The 19941-nt window shown below is 55.1% G+C and overlaps 2 protein-coding genes across 3 annotated transcripts; both read left to right on the top strand.

Annotated features, from left to right (window-relative positions):
* Positions 1-1072: 1072 nt before the first annotated feature.
* HOXA10 (homeobox A10) lies at positions 1073-10440 on the top strand. Of its 2 annotated transcripts, XM_060107775.1 has the most exons (4): positions 1073-1320; positions 5854-6029; positions 7099-7713; positions 8887-10440. In XM_060107775.1, the coding sequence occupies exons 2-4, from the start codon at positions 5858-5860 to the stop codon at positions 9159-9161; spliced, it is 1062 nt and encodes a 353-aa protein (XP_059963758.1). In that variant the 5' UTR covers positions 1073-1320; positions 5854-5857; the 3' UTR covers positions 9162-10440. The 2 variants fall into 2 exon arrangements, with proteins under 2 accessions (XP_059963758.1, XP_059963757.1); XM_060107774.1 differs by lacking the exon at positions 1073-1320 and having other exon boundaries at positions 5936-7713.
* A 4868-nt stretch (positions 10441-15308) lies between these two features.
* HOXA9 (homeobox A9) lies at positions 15309-18661 on the top strand. The gene is made up of 2 exons (XM_060107777.1): positions 15309-16210; positions 17288-18661. The coding sequence occupies exons 1-2, from the start codon at positions 15631-15633 to the stop codon at positions 17524-17526; spliced, it is 819 nt and encodes a 272-aa protein (XP_059963760.1). The 5' UTR covers positions 15309-15630; the 3' UTR covers positions 17527-18661.
* The last annotated feature ends 1280 nt before the right edge of the window (positions 18662-19941 follow it).

The following is a 19941-nucleotide window of genomic DNA, read 5'->3' as shown; positions in this document are numbered from 1 at the left end:
GTGGGGTCCCAGGAATGGGGTATCTCAGGGCCTGGAATACGGGGCTTCATCCTCTCAAACTGACCCCAGCCCTGGGAGAAAGCCTTGGGGCTTGAGGTGGCCAGTGGGTCTGATCCCAGGCTGGACTCACTTACCTCAAGACTAGGAGGCCTGAAGTGGAAACAGTCTAGGGTGCCCTGGGGAGCCCTGCAGCAAGAGGGAGACTGGTCTGGGTACAAAGACAGAGCAGTCTTAGGAGTCTCTAAGAGCACTTTCTTTTCTCCCCAGCTCCCAGTTGAGGCTGCCTTTTCCCTTTGGGGAAAGAAAGATACTGGTTTCCTCTTTGTTTCCTGCCTTTGAACTTCTGCCTTAAATTTGGACATCACCCATAACCTTGAGGGGCAGGGCGAAAGGCCAGAGCCTTTTGTTGCCCACCCCCACCCCCATCCCCACTCTCTCCCTAGCCACTCAGGCAGGATAAGAGCAGCAGAGAGGATGGAATTTGGAGAGAGGCCCCAGACCCCACAGCCCCGCTCTGTTTATTTGTTTGTGTGTTTGTCTAACTTGCGCGACTGGGGAAATTAAGCTCAAAGGGGAATGGGACGGACCCCGGAGATGAATGCCTAGGTTGATAGACACACAGAGGTGAACAAGGACTCTCCTGGGGGCAGGGAAGGAGTGGGCAGGGAAGCCTAGGATTTAAGGAGACTTCCTTTGGGACGGTTAAAGATTAACCAAGTCTCACAAGTTGCTACAGAGAGTCTAGCCAGGAGGACTGTTCGAGGGCGGGCGGCGAGCGGGCGCGGGTTTGATTTCTGAGCCCTATAAAAGCCCATCCTCCGATGGCTGTGACAATGCGGTCGTAAACCCGTCCGGGCCCGGCCAATTTGCATATTTGGAATGCGCCGCTATAAACCCGGCTGGGATTTTGCAGCAATTTCTTAGATGTAAAAATGAGATCTCTTTAGCAGCGGGCTGGGCGCACTCTCTCCCTCTGTCTCTGCCTTGAGCCTGCTCTCCTTTCCCGGCTCCGGGCTGGAGTTCGGGCCCGGCCTAGGCGCTCAGCCGCCACGAGATGGCGCACTTCCGATCAATGTCAAAGCCGCCGGGGAGCCGGGAACCCCAGCGCATTTCTTGGCCTTTGTTCGCTTCTGATACTAAGAGCGGCACGTTACATTATTTCACTTGTCCCGCTCTCCTTCGTATCAAAAAAAGGGGGGCTCACCTTCAAGAAGTGGTTGGTGTTGTAATTTAAAGCAACGCGCCTTCTCTAGGCCTCGCAGGCGTCGCGGCGCGGAGAAGCCAGCTTTCCCTTGGCAGTGATTTCGGAAATGTGTCAAGGTAAGAGGCCACAAGTTTAGCAATTTCAATCTGGCTGGGGCGGGAGTGGGGCCGGTGTCTGAGCAGGGCTCGGAAAGTGGCTGGGTTTGTGAGCTGGGGGGTGACGCTATAGGCGCTCAGCCCACTCGACCCCCCCTCCTCTCGTCGCCCCCTAAGGTTGGAAAGCAGGGGGAGGCCTCAGTGGAAAAACTGACGATTTTAACGCTATGCGCCAGCATTTCCCCTAAGGCGATCTTTAGATTTTGTAGAAATATTCAGAATGCGATGAACCTGGGATGGGGAGCATCCAAGCAAAAGGGTCCCAGCTGTGCTGGGATATGGGATTGTGGTGGTGTAAAAAAAAAAAAAAAAAAAAAAAAAACGGTGGGGGTAGATGGCGGGACTGGGGAAAACTGAAAGTTTCTACTCGAAACAATGAGGTGGTCAGCGACCGTAGCCGCTGGGGCAGGCTTATTCCCTGGGGCAGAAGTCAGGGAGGTAGCTGATTTCCTACTTTGTGCGATCTCTAGGTTTGCCCAGCAGATTGGGGGTAACATTTGTTCCAAAAAAGGCCAGTTCAGAAAAGTAGCATTGTATTTTTCAGGCTGCCAGGGAAGTCTGTGTTGCTTATTTGGAATGTACCGCTATAAACCTGGCTGGAGTTTTGCAGCAGTTTCTTAGATGCAAAAATGAGATCTTTTGTACATTTTGCAAATGCGTGAAAAATGTATTGATAAATACCTATACATTTTCCAAGGCTGGCACTGGGGATAAACTCTGATCAAACAATTTCTCCATCAGAGTTGTCATAAAACAAGTTTAAAATAATCATATCACTTACATTTCAGAGGCCAGATTCAAATTTCCTTTTTTCCTACTTTTAAATTTTTTATTCCAGTATGTTTTCATTAGTTTCTCAAAATAGCTCTTTTCTTTTCCCAAATATACTGTGCATGGGTGCGTGGGGGGGGGGAATCTCAGAGAAAGTAGGTGCCGCCTGTGTGTGCATGTATAATTTTGCCGATCACAGTCACTAGTCTTTGTTGAGCAGGGTCTCCCAAACTCTGCCAGACTAAAGCAAGGAGTGGGCACCCACACGTTGCTCTCTGCAGCCTGAGCCTTCCCTAAAATCCCAAAGCTGCCTCTAGTTTCAAGGCCAGAGGCAGTTTATGATGGACGAAACTAAGGATATTGCAATTGAGGGGTGTATGTGAGGGGTGAATGAAAAGGCCCCAACACTCCCCCCATCAGGAGAGAAGGGCCAGTTCAGTGGTTGGATATAGAAAAAAATTTAGGGACACATTGCACCTGATTGATTCTAAGCAGACACATCAAATACTGTATCCCTGAAAAGGTTGACATTCTTAAAGATGAACAGGAGAAGAAGTTTACTGCTCACCCCCCAAAATTTTAAATATGCAGTAAATGCGTGAATCAAAAAAGTCCACAATTTTTGTTAAAGCTGGATTTGTGGAAGTAGCATTTATTTTTCCTCTCTGGGGCTGCATCTCAACTCCACAGCTGATCAGATAATTCTGAGCCCAGAAAGCATCAAGAGTGACCTCCAGATACAAATTGTTTACTGGCTATCTCAATCTCAGTACCTGGTATTTTTTATAAGAATATTTTTTGGTAATAACAGTTTATTATTTCTCGTGGTTTGCAAGGGCCTACTCAGGAGAAGCAATCCGCTATCTGGTGAACTGCATGGTAATCCTTGCCAAAGGGCTTATTTCACCAGCCTGGCATTTACTTCGGCTCCATAGCTGAAGGGGCATGTAATTAACCAGGTAGAAATGAGCAATATTTACTCCTAAATAAAATGTGGGCCCTGGCAGCTGCACAGGCCTGGTTGAAGCAAGTAGACGCCAGAGAGTTTTAGGTCAAAGGCATCCTGACCAACAAGAGAGAAATTCGGCAGCTGGGAAAGAGGGTGAAAGAAAAAAAGAAGGTAAATGGGCGAGAGGGAGAGAGAGTGTCCAGAAGCCAACCCATGCTGCAATTGAATTGTTTTTCTTAATCTCTTGGGGTTGGGGAACCCCCGGAAAGCTGAGATGATCGATAAATGGAATATCTTATTGAGGAAGCTAACACCTCGGTGTTACAGTCTGGGGCATGTGGAGGCTTGGGGGAGGTCAGGGATGCTGGGAGCTCTGAGACTGACTGAGAAGGCAGCAGGCATTTTACTTGAGCTTCTGCTGTGTAGATATCTTCTTGTTCGAACCAGCCAGCCGGGCAGGCTAGTCTGCTTCCCAGGCGCATCTGCGGGCTCTCCACATACTCTCGGCTCAGCAGTGGAGGTGGAGTGGCAGTCTGGGCCAGAGAGGGGATCCCACATAGGCTTACATATTCTTTTTTTTTTTTTCCAAGCAAGAAACGGCACAAACTCAACATCCCGTTTGGTTTATTAGAGGGGGGAAAAGACACTGGAGAGAAACATCTAGCTTTCCCCAAAGGTCCGTGAAGACCCAAGTGCCAATGCCATGGTGTCTGAGCCCTCAGCAGGCCTTCCACCTCTACTCCACAGCTGAGGTGGCTTTCTCATAGCAGATGCGGTACCAAACTGATATTTGTAACCTTGGTTGGAGCGTGCATGCTCTTGGATCCCATTCAGCCTAGAAGCCCATTTGGCCACCCTACAGAGCTCTAACTAGATTGGGCCTGAGCTGCCTACAGCCGGGTACCCAGCTTGTCTTACTAGTCAAACTGGCAGGGCTGCTGATTTCCCGGAGAGTCCTGGAACATTCTGGAGACCCCAAGAAAAAGGCTTTGAGGGGTCTGTGAACTCCCTAAAAATAATGGGTCCAATTGTGGGAATGCACAGATGTGCATTTTTCACAGGATAAGAGTCAGAACGTGGCCTTACATTTACCAAAGGGGGCCTTAACTTCCAAAAAGGTTAAGAAAGACAGGGTTAGATCCTTTAGAGCGTTGTCTTTCACTTTATTTTTTAGCCTCCACCATCTCAAGCATTCTCTCCTGTGGCCACTGGTCCTTCCTAACCTGTGGGCTGGGAAGTTGCTTTCTGCATTTTGTCTGAAGAGGCACCAAGTCCTGGCTCACTGGCCTGCTGGGGCTCATTCTCCTCAAGGGACCCTCTCCTGTACTTGGAGCCTAGTTCCCACTGGGCAGAGATTTCCTGAGAGGTATGGACAGTGCTGAGGGGCAAAACCCCCTTCTCAGGCAGTTCTCAGCTTTGTGGCATTTCCCAGTAGCGCTGCTGAGCGCAAGAGTTCCAGTCAGTTTCACTGTCCTTAGAAGGTGGCTAAGGACCAAGTCCATCTGGGGAAGGATCCTGGGCTGCGTGGTCTGAAGCTTTTGGTACTCAAGTTCGTTGACCTCGTGGGCCTAGTCCGATTGAAATCTGCCTTGGCCTTGGGCGTTTGAGCGATATGGAGAGTGAAGGACAGATCCTGATCGCTCGGCACAGACCCCTCACTTGATTCGGCTGCGCCGCTACTGCAGCCTCAAGACCCTGTCGGATTAGAGAGAGCTGACTCTCTCGTGCTCTCTCTCCCCTTTTCTCCCTCTCTTTTCTCTCCCTCTGTTCTTCTTTCCTTCTGTTCCTCTCTTTCTCTCTCTATCCCTCTCTTCTCCACCCCAGACGTCCAGTCCGCAGAGCCGGTCACCGCGGGGCGCAGAGGTGTAACTGGCTGGAGCGCAGCGCAAGCGGTGGCACGGCCTCCGGGTGCTGCGCGCCGAGCAGCCGCTGCCGGCAGAGACCGCAACTGCTTACGTGCATCTCAGAAGCCAGCACCAGGGCTCTGCCGCCAGCTCTCCCATACGCTCTCTCTGGGTCCTCTCAGGCTCGGCTTCCTCCTCCGACTGAGTCCATATTGGGAGGAACAAGGCCAAGTGCCTGGCAAATCACCCGGAAGGCAAGGGTCTTTCCCCGCCGCCGGCCGTAGCGGGATCCCGGCGTTCAGCAGCTCCAGTCAAGCCCTCTGCAGGGACCAGAGCTGGCGGAGTGGGCAGGCCTGGGGCATCCTGGAGAGCTCTAGCCCGTAGGCCAGGGGCAAGGCAGCGACCTCCTGGGCTCCCTGGATCCGGCCGGAAAAGGTCGCATTTCCTGAGACATGTATGAGGCCCACACTTGGGGGCTAGCGCCCTGGGCCTGCCGTTTCCAGTTGACTAAGAGCGCGGTCCCTACGGCCAGGGAAGTAGGAGGCCCCGGTGTCTGTTGAGCAAAGGGCCTGGCCTCCGAACGCGCCTATAACTGGGCCACGAGCCCAGCCAGGCCTCACAGAGAACGGATTTCCTCACCGCGGGCCTCGTTAAAATGCGCACACTGCGGGAGTGAGGGATGCCCCAGCCGTGGGTTTGGAGGGGAGGGAGGAAGAGGGGAGGGGACCGAGAGGCAGGAGTGTGGTGACACTCGTTCTTGTCGTAGCCTCCGGCAGCGTGCGAATGCCAAGGCTAAAGGGAGATTTCCAGGAGAATTGTATGGCAGAGGTGTCCGTTTGCCAACCCCCCTCCAAGTTTCCCCCTCCAGGTCTTCGCCTCCTGGTAAGCCAAAAACCCTGAAGATCAATGTTTCTTTCACCTCCCCCAAAGGCGTATGAGCTTGGAGGCTGCCGGGGCCATGTGCTGCGGGGTGGCTGGACCTCGCTCTGGCCTTGGAGTAAAAGGGTGGGGAAGTCTCTCAGCCAAAGTGGTCAGTCGCCTCGACGCCCCCACTCGTGGCAGCCCACCAAGGTTCACCGACAGGAGCTGCAGAGACGGCAAGCCAGGTGAGCACGCCATAGGTAAACATCCTAACTGGATCAACCCACGGGCGGAGGGGAGGCGGAGCGCCTACGGGGTTGAGAGGCCAGTGCGTTGCATTTTGGGGAGAGTTCTGTGAGGGATGCAAGAAAGAAGCGGCAACTGCCGGCTTCCAGTCTGCTCTGGATTTCGGACACTCTGAGGATCCTGGTGACCTTAGGAATAGGTCCACCACCTTGGGGAGACAGCTCCAGGTCCAGGTCTGAATGGGAAGAGCTTGAGGCCCTGACGGCCCCACTTAGTGTCTAGAGTGCACCGAGGTCTGGTGGCTGATTCCGAAATTAAAATGGGGAGCACCCAAGGCGGGCCGGGGTGCGCACCGTAAACACCCCACTTGTTAACTGCGCGGGGCCCAGGGGCCCTTCAAACAGGCCCCAAAGGAGGGCGCGCGTCTGGGCATGGGCGGAGCGAGCCCAGGGGCCAGGGCCCCCGCCAGCCACGCTGGGGTTGCCCCCGCAGCTCCTGGCCTTTGGGCTGAGGTATTGGGTGTGCATCTCGCGGCCCATCAATACAGATTACATATTTATATCAATCGCGGGCTCGGAGGGCGCCCTCGGAGAGCGGCCCCGCGCCTACGAAACCAAACTGGGAGTGGTCGCGCGGAAACTCTGGCTCAGGATTGGCTGCGGGCGCTCGCCGCGGTGCGGGGGGATTGCTAATCGTATTCAGCATGTTTTGCACAAGAAATGTCAGCCAGAAAGGGCTATCTGCTTCCTTCGCCAAATTATCCCACAACAATGTCATGCTCGGAGAGCCCCGCCGCGAACTCTTTTTTGGTCGACTCGCTCATCAGCTCCGGCAGAAGCGAGGCTGGCGGTGGTAGCAGCGGCGCGGGGGGCGGCGGCGGCGGCGGCGGCTACTATGCCCACGGCGGGGTCTACCTGCCATCGGCCGCTGACCTGCCCTACGGGCTGCAGAGCTGCGGGCTCTTCCCGGCTCTGGGAGGCAAGCGCAATGAGGCGGCGTCGCCGGGCGGCGGTGGTGGCAGCGGGGGCCTGGGTCCCGGGGCTCACGGCTACGCGCCCGCGCCTATAGATCTGTGGCTGGAAGCGCCCCGGTCATGCCGGATGGAGCCACCCGAAGGGCCGCCGCCGCCGCAGCCCCAGCAGCAGCCGCCGCCCCCGCCGCAACCACCCCAGCCCCCGCCGCAGGCCACCTCGTGCTCTTTCGCGCAGAACATCAAAGAGGAGAGCTCCTACTGCCTCTACGACTCGGCTGACAAATGCCCCAAAGGCTCGTCCGCCGCTGCCGAGATGGGCCCCTTCCCGCGGGGCCCGCCGCCTGACGGCTGCGCCCTGGGCACCTCCAGCGGGGTGCCAGTGCCTGGCTACTTCCGCCTCTCTCAGGCCTATGGCACCGCTAAGGGCTACGGCAGCGGCGGCGGCGCTCAGCAGCTCGGCGCCGGCCCGTTCCCTGCTCAGCCCCCGGGGCGCGGCTTCGACCCGCCACCCGCGCTCGCCTCCGGTTCTGCGGATGCAGCCCGGAAGGAGCGAGCCCTCGATTCGCCGCCGCCCCCCACGCTGGCCTGCGGTGGCGGCGGCGGGGGCTCGCAGGGCGACGAGGAGGCGCACGCGTCGTCTTCGGCTGCGGAGGAGCTCTCCCCCGCCCCTTCCGAGAGCAGCAAAGCCTCGCCCGAGAAGGACTCCCTGGGTAAGCAGGACGCGCTGAAGGGCCGCAGTGAGGCGGGCAGGCAGGCAGGCAGGCAGACCCAGAGAAGGGAAGGAGCAGAGAGCCAGGAGTCCGCACGGCAGCCGGTCGGCCTTGGCCCGAACTGCAGGCAGGCTGACCTTGTGAACTTGCTTTTTAATATTTGGGCGTGGGGACGCAGTAAAAATTCATGTCAGGCTTAGCGCCCCACACCAAGACATTCTCCGGCTGGGGGCGAGGACACCGGCAAGCAGCTCCCCTCTTGTGCGTGCCCTTCTCCGAGCCCCGGAGCACCCTAAGCGGTGGTCTGGGCCCAGCCTGCCAGGCGCGGCCCACGCGGGGGGGAGGAGGAGGGAGGGAAAGTGTCTCGCATGCAGATAGCGCGGATGTTTGTAAGGCATCCAAAATAAGCAGCCGCCAGCACCAATAAATAAGCCCATTAACCGGCGAAGTTCGAGTTTACGATCCCCCTTGCTTTTTTCAAAGTTGCTGGAGGGACGGCAATCCTCGTTGCGGGGAGAAGAAAAGGCATATGCAGCCCGGATGCCTGGGCCCTGATCTGAGAGTCAGAAAGGGGCCATTTCGCTTCCCCTGGAACTCGAAATCGCCCAGATTGCACGTCCCTGGCTCCTGGAGAGACGTGAGGCAGGGCCCTTGACCCCAATCAGTTTTTCGTGCCTTCCCCATGTCCCATCTATGTCCTTCTTCCTCTCCTCATCAGGCCTTGGGCAACCAGGGAACTGGAGTGAGACACAGCCACGTGGCCCGCCCCCCCCCCTTCCAAGTAACCACTCTGCGCCCCCAGCCTGGGGGCTGCAGGAAATGCTAGTCTGTCTCGGGGCGAGAAGCACAGAAAGGCGTTAAGTTCAAGATATACAGCCTGCCCTCCCAGGCCGTTCCTTCTGCTAGCGCCTGGCAGTTTTGTGCTAAAACAGGTGTTTGGAAAAAAGCGGAGGAAAATGTAAATTGGGAGAGTAGGTGTAGATTGGAGGTCCACTCGGTTTTGCACATGACTTTTGGAGGAATTGCTCTCCCTGGGCAAGCTAAAGGGGGGCATAACTCTCTTCGTGTGACTCAGGGCATCCCTCTTACGGTAGGCACGATCCGAATTCACCCCTGCGTGCAGCCCGCGTGGCCTCGATTTAACCTTCCCCTCTTTATTCTCTTAAATGCCAGGCAATTCCAAAGGCGAAAACGCAGCCAACTGGCTCACTGCAAAGAGCGGCCGGAAGAAACGCTGCCCCTACACCAAGCACCAGACGCTGGAGCTGGAAAAGGAGTTTCTGTTCAACATGTACCTTACTCGAGAGCGGCGCCTAGAGATCAGCCGCAGCGTCCACCTCACGGACAGACAAGTTAAAATCTGGTTTCAGAACCGCAGGATGAAACTGAAGAAAATGAACCGAGAAAACCGGATCCGGGAGCTCACAGCCAACTTTAATTTTTCCTGATGAAGCTCCAGGCAATGCGGCTCTTTTCGCTTCCAGAGAGCCGTTCTGCTCCCTCTGTTTTCGGCTCTGCCCAGGAACTCGCACCTGTGCCGGAGCCCCATTCCTCCCTCCCACACTCACCATCTCGCTGGCCGTTACATCTGTGCAGGGCTGGTTTGTTCTGACTTTTTGTTTCTTTTTCTGTTTGCTTGGTGCTGGTTTATTTGTTGTTTTCTGGGGGAAAAAGCCATATAGCGCTAAAATTCTATATAGAGAGATATTGTCCTAAATGTAAAGCGGTGACAGGGATGGTTTGCTGTCTCGGGGTTCCACTGCTTGAAATGGCCTCTGTCCTCCTGGTGGAGCTGGTTTCCTGCAGGGCCGGCAAACCTAGCCAGAAGGCAGAGGTCGCATTGTAGGCAGCTGAGGTGTCTGGCCTGAGGTCAATGGTGCAAGGAGCCGCCACCGGGCTTGCCTGCCTGGAGTGCTGGGCTGTGTTTAATCAGGGGATACAGGCCCCTGGGTTTCTTTTTTCTTTCTTCCTTTCTTCCTTGGCAAAGAGAAGGGCTTGCAGGAATGGACACGCAGGTTGGCAAAAGGGCTTGACTTTGGCCGATTGGCAAAACTGAGAAAGTCAGAAAGATTAATTTTTCCTTTATCTGTAAGATATCCCAGCTTTAAAAGAAGAAAAGAATGAACAGGAGAAGGAAACTTCTCTTCCAGTTTGTGTAAGGTCTCGCATTGTGGGACTAAATTACTTCAATCACTCTGAATTTCCATGCCCTTCTGGCTGTAGATAAATAATCATATGTTGTTTTGTTTATACCTGCAGATTTAGTGGATTTTTTTGTCATTAAATAATTGTTACCACTGGTAACACACAACAAGCACACCATAATTCTCCCTATCTTGTGGAGGTTTTTTTCCTCGTTTTCCCCTTTCTTCTTTTCTTTTCTTTTTTTTTCTTTCGAAAATTCACGGAAGCCAAGGAGGGCTGGGGCAAGCGGAATAGACTAGTGAAGGGAGACACTGTTGGGTTTCCTTTATACTGTGAAGTTACATGCATAAAAGGGTCAAACCTGTAGGTGCAGAAAAAGAAAAAACTATAAAATACAAATCTGTATAAATGTCTATTATTATGAAAAATTGCCAATCTTGTTTTATGCAAATGCATTCTATCGTTATTATAAATGTTAGTTCTAGCTCTATTTACTTCTAATCTTAAATCAGAATAAATTAATATTGTAATGCTGCTGTGCGTGGAAAAAGACGATGTTTATGTTCTTATAGAAGAATAAAAGCTGTGGAATGAAGCTTTTTAATTTTACCTCTTTTTTTTTTTGACTTCTTATCTTCACCTTCCACTTTATCCCATCCACCACTTTTACAACAGGAGGACTAGCCCGCGCCCCCTGCAATTACTTTAGGCATCTATTTAAATATTACCTAGACGGTCGTAATTTGTCTGGGCCCTATAGCCCTGGTGCCGTAAGGTTTGTCGGCTTTTGTTCAGTTTTATGACTTGCTAGTATATCTGGATTGTGGCTGTCTTGGACCAGTGGTTTCAGTTGAGAGGGGAGCTGCATAGACAGAGGAAGCCAAACAGGATTTCTTTCGGGAGCCCCCCCGGAGGTTCGCAGAGGCTGCTTATTCCGTGGGTCTCCAGGTCCTAAATGACCCCCAGCCTAGAACTCCGGGGAGCAGGCTGGGCCCACAGCGCGTCACTAGCGTCCGCAGCAGCGGTTAGGTAGATCGCGGCGGGGCTGCATGGGTCTTCCCTCCCCCAGCAGTCCTCCCCAACCTGGTCGCCCTCGGCGGGGCCACGCGTTTCCTGCTCGCGGGAGGTGGGGGGGGAGCGACAGCAGGGGGGAGGGGGCGCAGGAGCGCGCGCCCCGGCTGGCTGGCTGGCTGGCGGGGAGGGAGAGAGGGGGAGAGCGAGTGGCAGGGAGCGAGCGCGGGAGGCCGAGGCCAGACAGGGAGCCGGACTCCTTGCTGTCCTTTGCGCTTTCGAATCGCCCGGGGCTGCCGCCGCTCGGCGCCTCGCCGGGTCGCTGAGCTGCAAGATTTGGGAAACTAGCCCGCACACTGCTCGTTCCCTCCTCTCTTCTCGCTTTCTCCCCTCCTTCCATTTTCCTCTCTCTCCTTTACCTTCCTTCCCTTCTTCTCCCAGGTTTACCTTACCGGGGCCGGTGGCTTCTCCCTCCGTGATACCTTAGCGGCAGCCCGGATCACACAGTGACAGCGGCGGGCGCAGGTTGGCGAGGGGCCGGGCGCGATCACAGGGTTCTCCTTTGGCGGCGGTGGCGGCAGTAACGGCGGCGGCGGGCGAGGCAGCTCCGCGTGGGCAGCACCAGAACTGGTCGGTGATTTAGGTAGTTTCCTGTTGTTGGGATCCACCTTTCTCTCGACAGCACGACACTGCCTTCATTACTTCAGTTGAAATCGTCTCAGGTACCTGTGCGCGCGGGGGCCAGGCCGGGCGGGGCATCCGGGCCCTGGTCGTGCCAGGCCTGCGGTGGCAACCTCGGCTTATCCCGCGCAGGAGCCTTGACGCTGCCTCCTCAGCGCTCTGCCAGGCTGCTGGCCTCAGCGCACCCCCCCGCCCCCACCTGGCCCGGAGCAGGTACGGTCAGGTTAGCTGCTCCTTCGCGGACGCCAGGGGCGTGGTAGGAATTCTGGGCCTCCGGCCATTCAAGGTCAGGGGCGCACGCTTCCATCCTGGGCCTCCCCCGCTCCAGGCCTGCGCCTGGCTAGGGACTCTGCCATATTCCTGCAAGGCTGGGACACCTCCAGCCCCAATCCAGGGTACGAGGTCAGGAAAGATCCCTTTGCCAATGGAGACTCAGTCTAAATTATGAGGGACAGGGCTAACAGGAGCTGGGATCCTGGATTTGTCACTTACCCTTCTCTCTGTAAACCGCCCTCTACTCCCAAGAGCTGCCTTTGACTCTTCCTTCGTTCCTTTCCTCCTTCCTTCCTCTTTTTTCTCTTTCTTCTTTACTCCTTCCCTTTTTTCTTTTCTTTTCTTTGTTTTTCTTTCACCTTCGGTCTATGTCCAGTTTTCTATCTCCACCTCCTCTCCTCCCCAACTATTCCTTTGGGAGGGAACCGGGAGAGATCCAGGGCCTGCTTGGGGAGAGCGGTGGAGGGGGGGTGTCTTATTTTTCTATGCGCGTTCAAGTAGAGGTCGGAATCTGCAGAGGAAGGGCTCGAGGGGCGCGGCGGTCGAGGGCTGTGGATCTGGGCCTCGTATGCCACGGCGCAGACAAGGCCTCGGTTACGATCACGACCGGATGGCGGCGGCCTGGCGTTTCTACTCCGCGGCAACCTAGGAGATCTGATTAGGGGCATTCGCGGCGTTTCTGTGTGCCCACTCAGAGGGCAAGGAGGCCTGTCGCCAACTTCACTGGGGAGCTGAGGCTGAGACCTGGGCTGAGGCCTAGCCAGGCTCGGTGGAGCGTCACGCAGGGAACTCTGACGGGAAGCTTCCTCGGCTTTCCCGGCCTGCGAGTCCAGGCTCCGGCTTTAACCGCGATAAGGGAGCCCCGCTAGGGCAAAGATTGGCTGCTTGCTTGCCAGTAACTTCTGTCAGGTTCAGAGTATGTTAGATATGGCATCCTTGTGGGGACAGATGCTAAAGAAGGGAACCCTTCCAGTGCCAGTCTGTTTCAAATAATAGGGGAAAGGAATCCTAAATTCCAGAACCATTGGAATACAAACTTGAGTCCGTGTTCCAAGTTGTAGGCCATGGTTTGAAGCCGGAGGGACCATTCTCGCTACAGGGAACTGAAAACAACTTCTACCCCTCCATATCCCCCAACTCACGTGCGGGCCTTCAGGCTAAAGCCCACGGAGCAGCGCTTCCCTTCCCAGCTCCAGCAGCCCAGGAACTATTTTCACTGCTCAGCCTGCCCTCCTGTTATCTGAAAGGCCGGCATAGGGCATTCACCTCAATTCCTCCCTGCCATTTTCAGGACCTGAGTATTGGATTTGTTTTGGAGGCCAAGGTTTTTGAACTCTCAGGCTAGAAGAGGCAGTTTGTAATCACACCCATTTATTGTTTCTGTATGCACACACAATCCTTTACACTTCCAAAATAAAGGCAGACACAAAAGCCTGCATATTCTCTCCCCAAACCTGTGGGCTAAATAGGGATAACATTTAGTTTTGTGATTTCTCTCCTTTCTAGGCATCAGTAAAGACTGCTTAATTCTCAAAGCCTGCTAATTATTTAGTAAGCATCCTATTTGGGGCGCTAAGGCTACTTAAAGAAACCCAGCCTTTTCATTTAAAAAAATACTAATAATCACTGATGTCTTCTCTGGCTACAAAAAAAAAAAAAAAAAAAAAAGGAAACGGCAAGCAGGCGTATCCAGCCCGTTGGCAGACAATCACAATTAGGAGTGAAGGTTTCCTCCAGGGTTAATTTTTCTTAATGAAAATCTAAGAGGTCGATATTTGGGACACCCTGGGCTGCGGTGAGGGTGCGGATAAGGCGGAGGAATTTACAGGGAAAGGAAAATATTAGGGAGGAGGGGGCCGAGGCGGCCAGGACCGGCCACGTCGGAGTTCATTGTGTTTGCCACTTCCCTCTTCCGGCGCGGGCCGAGGAAGGGGCACCCGGTTGGTCTCTGCGCGGCTTCGCAGCCTCATTCTCGGGGAGAGCCTGGCATTTGAGGGTCCCCGCCTGGGATAGGGGTGTATCAGGGTTTGGGGGATTACTGGAACAGTTGGGGAGGATGAAGGCAAAAAAGAAGATGGAAGCGACCGATGCCGCCCGCCCGCCCTCGCCGCCAGGGAAGTGGACTAATGAGAAACACACTCTTGCAAGCAGTGTTCACACGTGAATTTAATTACCCCGATTTTAGGAGTCGCCTCTTTCTGTTCGGGTTTGGAGTAGCTTTTTGTTTTTGTTTTTCAATTAACATCCAGGCCGAGGCCTTTTAATTTACCTCTGAAAGACTCTAAGGGGTGAGAAATACCTTCCTCAATTTGGCCAAACTAAGGAATGGGATTAAAAGTCAATGCCCTGTGCCCCTCCCCGTTTTAATTTCTAGCCCTGGACTTGAGCTGCGGCCCCTCGCTCGGCCCTCTGCCGAGCCTCGGGTCGGGTGGGTAACCGAGGTGGGCCCGGGATAGGAGCCAGGAAGGAAGGAGCCCTGAAGGACTCATACGGGGGCCCGGAGGCCAACCGCTCCGGTGCGGGCCTCCCAGCTACTGGAGCCGCGGGATCTCTTAGGCGGGTCTGCCTTTTTGCTAGCGGGCTCGCCTTTCATTGATACTGCCTTGTGTTTTTTCGCAGCTCAGATTCAGGGAATGCGACGAGGCCTGCAGAGCTCAGCGTTAGGGCCTTCGAGGTTGGAGCACGGTGTTGGGCCGCCTGCTGCGTCCGCCGGGGGTGGGGGATAGTGATTCCGGGCTGACCACGAGCAGGGCGCGCTGGGCTCGCGTGTGCGCGGAGTTGGGGCCGAGTGCGCGTCACAACCAGGTCCTCAAGCCCATCGTCTCAGGGACGGCTGGCCACTCCCTTTCTGGCCGCTCCTCGGTCGGGCCCTCGCTGGAGGCTCAGCGGCGAATTTGGTAGCTGTCCGGGCGCCCTGCGCTCCAGTCGGGCAGATTCCGGGGGCCCACAATAGGTGCTGCCCTCTCGGCGGCCCGTCCCTGACCAGCGCCCTCCGACAGGGGCGGTGGTGGCTCAGTTTGGGATGGATACTGCGTTGAATTTGACTTTTCTTGACCGGCCCCGGGTAAACTCGCATCTCCTGGGACCACAAGAATTATTTACAGGGAGCTCGCCAACCAAACACAACAGTCTAATTTAACCTTTCCAAGTCCTCGTAAATTTTTACAGCTGGGAGCCACGACGAGTCAAACGGATCTGTTGGTCGTTCCCAACTTTCCACCAGCCTGTGTGGCTTCTGAAACAATAACTCCTTATGAAATATCATAAATACAGATTTAAATACAGTAGAGCGAGAATGCGATTTGGCTGCCTTTTTATGGCTTCAATTATTGTCTAATTTTATGTGAGGGGCTCCGCCGGCCGCACTCGCACGCGGGACCCGCGCCTTGCTGATGGCGTGATTAATTGTGATATAAAATAGTCCGCTTAAGAAGTGTGTGTCTGGTGGTGGCGGTGGGAGGGGAAGGGAGTTCAGCGGCAAGGCCAGATTTGATCTTTTAATCTTCGTTGGCCACAATTAAAACAAACCCGATCGTGGAGCGCTGCGATCCCTTTGCATAAAAACATATGGCTTTTGCTATAAAAATTATGACTGCAAAACACTGGGCCATTAATAGCGTGCGGAGTGATTTACGCGTTATTGTTCTGCCGGGCGGGCACGTGACGCGCGCGGCCAATGGGGGCGCGGGCGCCGGCAACTTATTAGGTGACTGTACTTCCCCCTGGTGCTACCAAGTTGTTACATGAAATCTGCAGTTTCATAATTTCCGCGGGTCGGGCCAGGCCGGCCGGGCGCGGGGCACGGCGATGGCCACCACCGGGGCCCTAGGCAACTACTACGTGGACTCATTCCTGCTGGGCGCCGATGCCGCGGATGAGCTGGGCGCGGGCCGCTACGCGCCGGGAGCCCTGGGCCAGCCCCCCCGGCAGGCCGCGGCGCTGGCGGAGCACCCCGATTTCAGCCCGTGCAGCTTCCAGTCCAAGGCGGCGGTGTTTGGCGCCTCGTGGAACCCGGTGCACGCGGCGGGCGCCAATGCGGTGCCCGCGGCAGTGTATCACCACCATCACCACCACCCCTACGTGCACCCCCAGGCGCCCGTGGCGGCGGCGGCGCCGGACGGCAGGTACATGCGCTCCTGGCTGGAGCCCACGCCCGGCGCGCTGTCCTTCGCGGGCTTGCCCTCCAGCCGGCCTTACGGCATTAAACCTGAACCGCTGTCGGCCAGAAGGGGTGACTGTCCCACGCTTGACACTCACACTTTGTCCCTGACTGACTATGCTTGTGGTTCTCCTCCAGTTGATAGAGAAAAACAGCCCAGCGAAGGCGCCTTCTCCGAAAACAATCCTGAGAATGAGAGCGGCGGAGACAAGCCCCCCATCGATCCCAGTAAGTGTCTCCTCCCTCCAGACCAGCCACCGCCTCCACGCCGGCCACCCGGATCTGCCGGCCCGCCAGCTTTCTCCGGAACCAGCCTTCGCCTGCGCTGGGAGCCTCCTGAGCAAAGGCCGGGAGTCAGAAGTTGCCGTTTGGGAGGCCTCGGATGGGGCCCCAAGTCCTGGAAGCGTGACAAGCGGGCGCGCCGGGCTCCGGGGGAGGGGAGGCGGCTGCTGCCGAGAGAGGGGGCGGGGCAGGCGCTGCGGTACGAGCCAAGACCCACCGCCCCTTTCCTTGGCTGCCCGGGACCAAGGCAGAGATACTTTGGGAGATTCTTCGAAAGCACCGCTGCAGAGAAAGTCTTTTGTGCGGCTAGATTATCTGGGAGCGGCGGCAGCAACTGCAGCCAGCCGGGGCAGCCTGACCCGGGACGCTGGGGAAGACTGCTGATTCTCTCCACTTCTTGCTCTAGCCAGTGGCGGTGTAAATCCTGCCCAAGATGTGGCTGCAGGCGACCGGGACACGAGGGTCCCCATGCTAGATTATTCAAATAAACCCGAGAAGCGATCAACGGTCTTGGGGTGCCTAGGGGCGCCGTGCCAGCCTGCCCAGCTCCCACGGCCTTCCAGGGAGGTCAAAATAAGGAATGGGGAGAGTAGTAGAAGGAAAGGTGGGAAGGGAAGATAGAGAGTCAGTGAGAGGGAGAATAGAATATTAATCTCGCTAAGGAATACAGGGCAGAGTGGTTTCCCCCTGTGTGGCGAGAAAGATCTGTTTTCAAATGTCACTTCTTACACAATGTGCGGAGAGCGGGAGGAAGGAGAGGGAACCGGAGGACAGAGGAAGAGAAAGGAGGGCCTCAGAGGGGTGGAGGGAGCCGAGGTTTTACGGCGTGCAATTGTAAGTGATCGTCCCTGCGTCTCTGGGCCAGGGTTCCATTGTGTTGGAGGCTCGCCTGCCTTCCCTAACCAATTCAGCAGCGTCCTGAACTTTGGCTGAAGACACCAGGAGTTTTCCTAGCCCCCAGCGGAGAGGGGTGGGTGTGCTGCTTCTCCTCCTAAATCCCTCTTATCTCTCGCTCCCACGCAGGTAACCCGGCTGCCAACTGGCTCCACGCTCGCTCCACGCGGAAGAAGCGCTGCCCCTATACAAAACACCAAACGCTGGAACTGGAGAAAGAATTTCTGTTCAACATGTACCTCACCAGGGACCGCAGGTACGAGGTGGCCCGACTGCTCAACCTCACCGAGAGGCAGGTCAAGATCTGGTTCCAGAACCGCAGGATGAAAATGAAGAAAATCAACAAGGACCGAGCAAAAGACGAGTGATGTGTGACTCAAGTTAATTTGAAAAGAGAGCGAGCTAGAGAAAGAGAACTGCCCGTCCCCTTCTCCTACCCCCACCCCACCCTGGCCTCCATCACCCTGCAGAAAGCGGCTCTAAACTCCAGGCCTCATCTCCCCCTGGCAAACCCTGCTTAGGCTGGTTCCTTGGCCTGCCGCTTTGATGGAGGAGGTATTGTAAGCTTTCCATTTTCTATAAGACAGAAAAAAGGGGGGGCATTAGCGCTGATGGCTGTATGTGCTAGCTTGTATATATATTTTAAAAATCTACCTGTTCCTGACTTAAAACAAATAAACAAACAAAAAAACTACCTTTTTATAATGCACAAGTGTTGACGGCGGGCTGTATAGTGTTTAGTCTGTGTAGTTAATTTAATTTGCTCTTTGTGCAGCAGAGCGATCTGCCCAGATACTTGAACACTGTGTTTTATTGTGGTAATTATGTTTTGTGACTCAAACTTCTGTGATGGGTGATGCACCCGTTGTGATTGTGAAAGCTAGAATTCGATTTGAACTCAGGTTGTTTATGAGGGGAGAAAGCAGTTGCATAGGGGTATAGCTCTGTAGTGGAATATGTCTTCTGTATAACTAGGCTGTTAACCTTTGATTGTAAACTAGCTGTAAGGATTTCCCAGTGAAATAAAATTTTTTAAAAAAGAAAAGAAAGGTTTCTCCTGGACGCATAGATTCATGGTTTTCTCCATTTTTGAAATGCGGACATTTTAGTCTCTACATGCTCTATAGACCTGTCTTGTCCATTGTATATATATAATCCACATGTTAAAAAGTAATCAAACAAGTTTGAATATTGTTCTTGCACCAAACAGTGAGGAAACTTGGAGCTATACGTATGTGCAGAAGGTTACTACCTATGGTTTACGTTTAATTTTAATTGGGGGAAAATGAATGCTTATTGTAATGGAGTTAATTTTATTGATAATAAATTATACACTATGAAACCGCCATTGGGCTACTGTAGATTTGTATCCTTGATGAATCTGGGGTTTCCATCAGGCTGAACGTACACTGTATATTTTGCAATAGTTACCTCAAGGCCTACTGACCAAATTGTGTTGAAATATTTAACTTTTTGCCAAATAAAATATTGATTCTTTTCTAATTTTTGCGGGTCAGCTCTTTGCACCTTCTTCTCCGGGACAGGGGAGCCTGGGTAGAGTCTGGGGTGGGGGACGGGCTGAAATGGAGGAGGACATAACCTCAGTTTAGTCTCTAGCGGGCCTTCGGGAGCCAAAACCTGCAGCAGCCAGGCTCGGACGGGCCTCAGCTCTGCCTACCAGGCCGGCTGTCTGGCGATGCAGGTAGCAGAGGAACGCTGGATGACAAGGGTCAGCGAAGCCCTGCTCTCGGCTTTGTGTCCATTTGCGGGACTGCGGGGAGGCCTCAGAGAAGTCGGGCTGGGGTGTCGCGTACGGGTGGCCAGTGGCTGGGAACGGCCGGCCACGCTTTCATCTTGGAGCCCCAAGAGTTTCCCAAACCGGATCCAGGGCGACTCCGGGGGGCCTTCTTCCCTGGCGGGGGGAGGGGGGTGGGAGCTGGGAGGGGGTCGGCAGCAGGACCGAGAGCTGAGGACCTGGCTCCTAAAGAATCTGCCAGGAGGGAAACTGGAGCCCGGCCGCCCCAACGTGGCCGCGGGCACGGACAGTCGGGGGCTCTCAGGGGACTGAAGGCCTGCGCCCCCGCGCCCTGCCAGGCCTGCCGGGGGCCCCTTCGGGGCCCCGCCCCGCGCACCCCTCCCAAGCACAAGTCCTGACAGAGGCAGAGCCCAAGCAACTGACCAGCCCCAAGAGCCATAAAAGAAAATGAGGGCTGTTACCGTTTATGGGGTGTAAAGGGCTGCGGGGGGAACGGCCACAACTTCGGAGGCCTGAGCGCCTTCTAGATGTGGAGGAAGGTTCAGCCTCATCTCCCCCTTTTTCTTTTCTCGCCATCCCCCGCCCCGACCCACCTCGATTTCTGCGAAGTTATCTGTGTTTGGGCTCGGAAAAGGGGAGCCTGGGCGCCGAGGGATGGGGCGTCCCCTCTCTCCCAACCCCACCCTGCTGCCAGGTTGGGACGCCCTCTGTTGTTGCAGACAGAAGGAACTTCAAAGAATGGGCAGTAAGGGTGTGCCATAAAGGCCGGGTCTGCGAACTGTCTGGAATTCGGCCCTTAATGAGTTTACAACTGTCCAGCCCCAATTAAGATTTTCCACCAAAGCCCTTTCATTTGTTTGCTCTGTCTGCCGCCGATAAAGCGGCTGCGGAAACGGCTCACTTTTATGGTCACTGCCCTCTCGGCAGCGTAGATTCCGGGCTCCGTGCAGACCCCCCGGGGATAGGCCCTTGCCCAGCTTTTGGAGTGGGACGCCCGACCCGCGGCGGCTGCTGACGAAGTTCAGGC

This window comes from Mesoplodon densirostris, chromosome 9 (genome assembly GCF_025265405.1).
Source record: "Mesoplodon densirostris isolate mMesDen1 chromosome 9, mMesDen1 primary haplotype, whole genome shotgun sequence".
In the NCBI taxonomy this organism is placed as follows: Eukaryota; Metazoa; Chordata; class Mammalia; order Artiodactyla; family Ziphiidae; genus Mesoplodon; species Mesoplodon densirostris.
Note: the sequence above shows the minus strand (reverse complement) of the source record. Positions and strands in the feature narration are given on the sequence as shown.

What these genes read in the sequence shown, in the direction of transcription:
- HOXA10 (XM_060107774.1), top strand. Translation starts at nt 6,750, where the DNA reads ATGTCAGCCAGAAAGGGCTATCTGCTTCCTTCGCCAAATTATCCCACA. An exon ending in GCCCGAGAAGGACTCCCTGG is followed by an intron (nt 7,714 to 8,886) that starts GTAAGCAGGACG and finishes CTTAAATGCCAG; the next exon opens with GCAATTCCAAAGGCGAAAAC.
- HOXA9 (XM_060107777.1), top strand. Translation starts at nt 15,631, where the DNA reads ATGGCCACCACCGGGGCCCTAGGCAACTACTACGTGGACTCATTCCTG. An exon ending in CAAGCCCCCCATCGATCCCA is followed by an intron (nt 16,211 to 17,287) that starts GTAAGTGTCTCC and finishes GCTCCCACGCAG; the next exon opens with GTAACCCGGCTGCCAACTGG.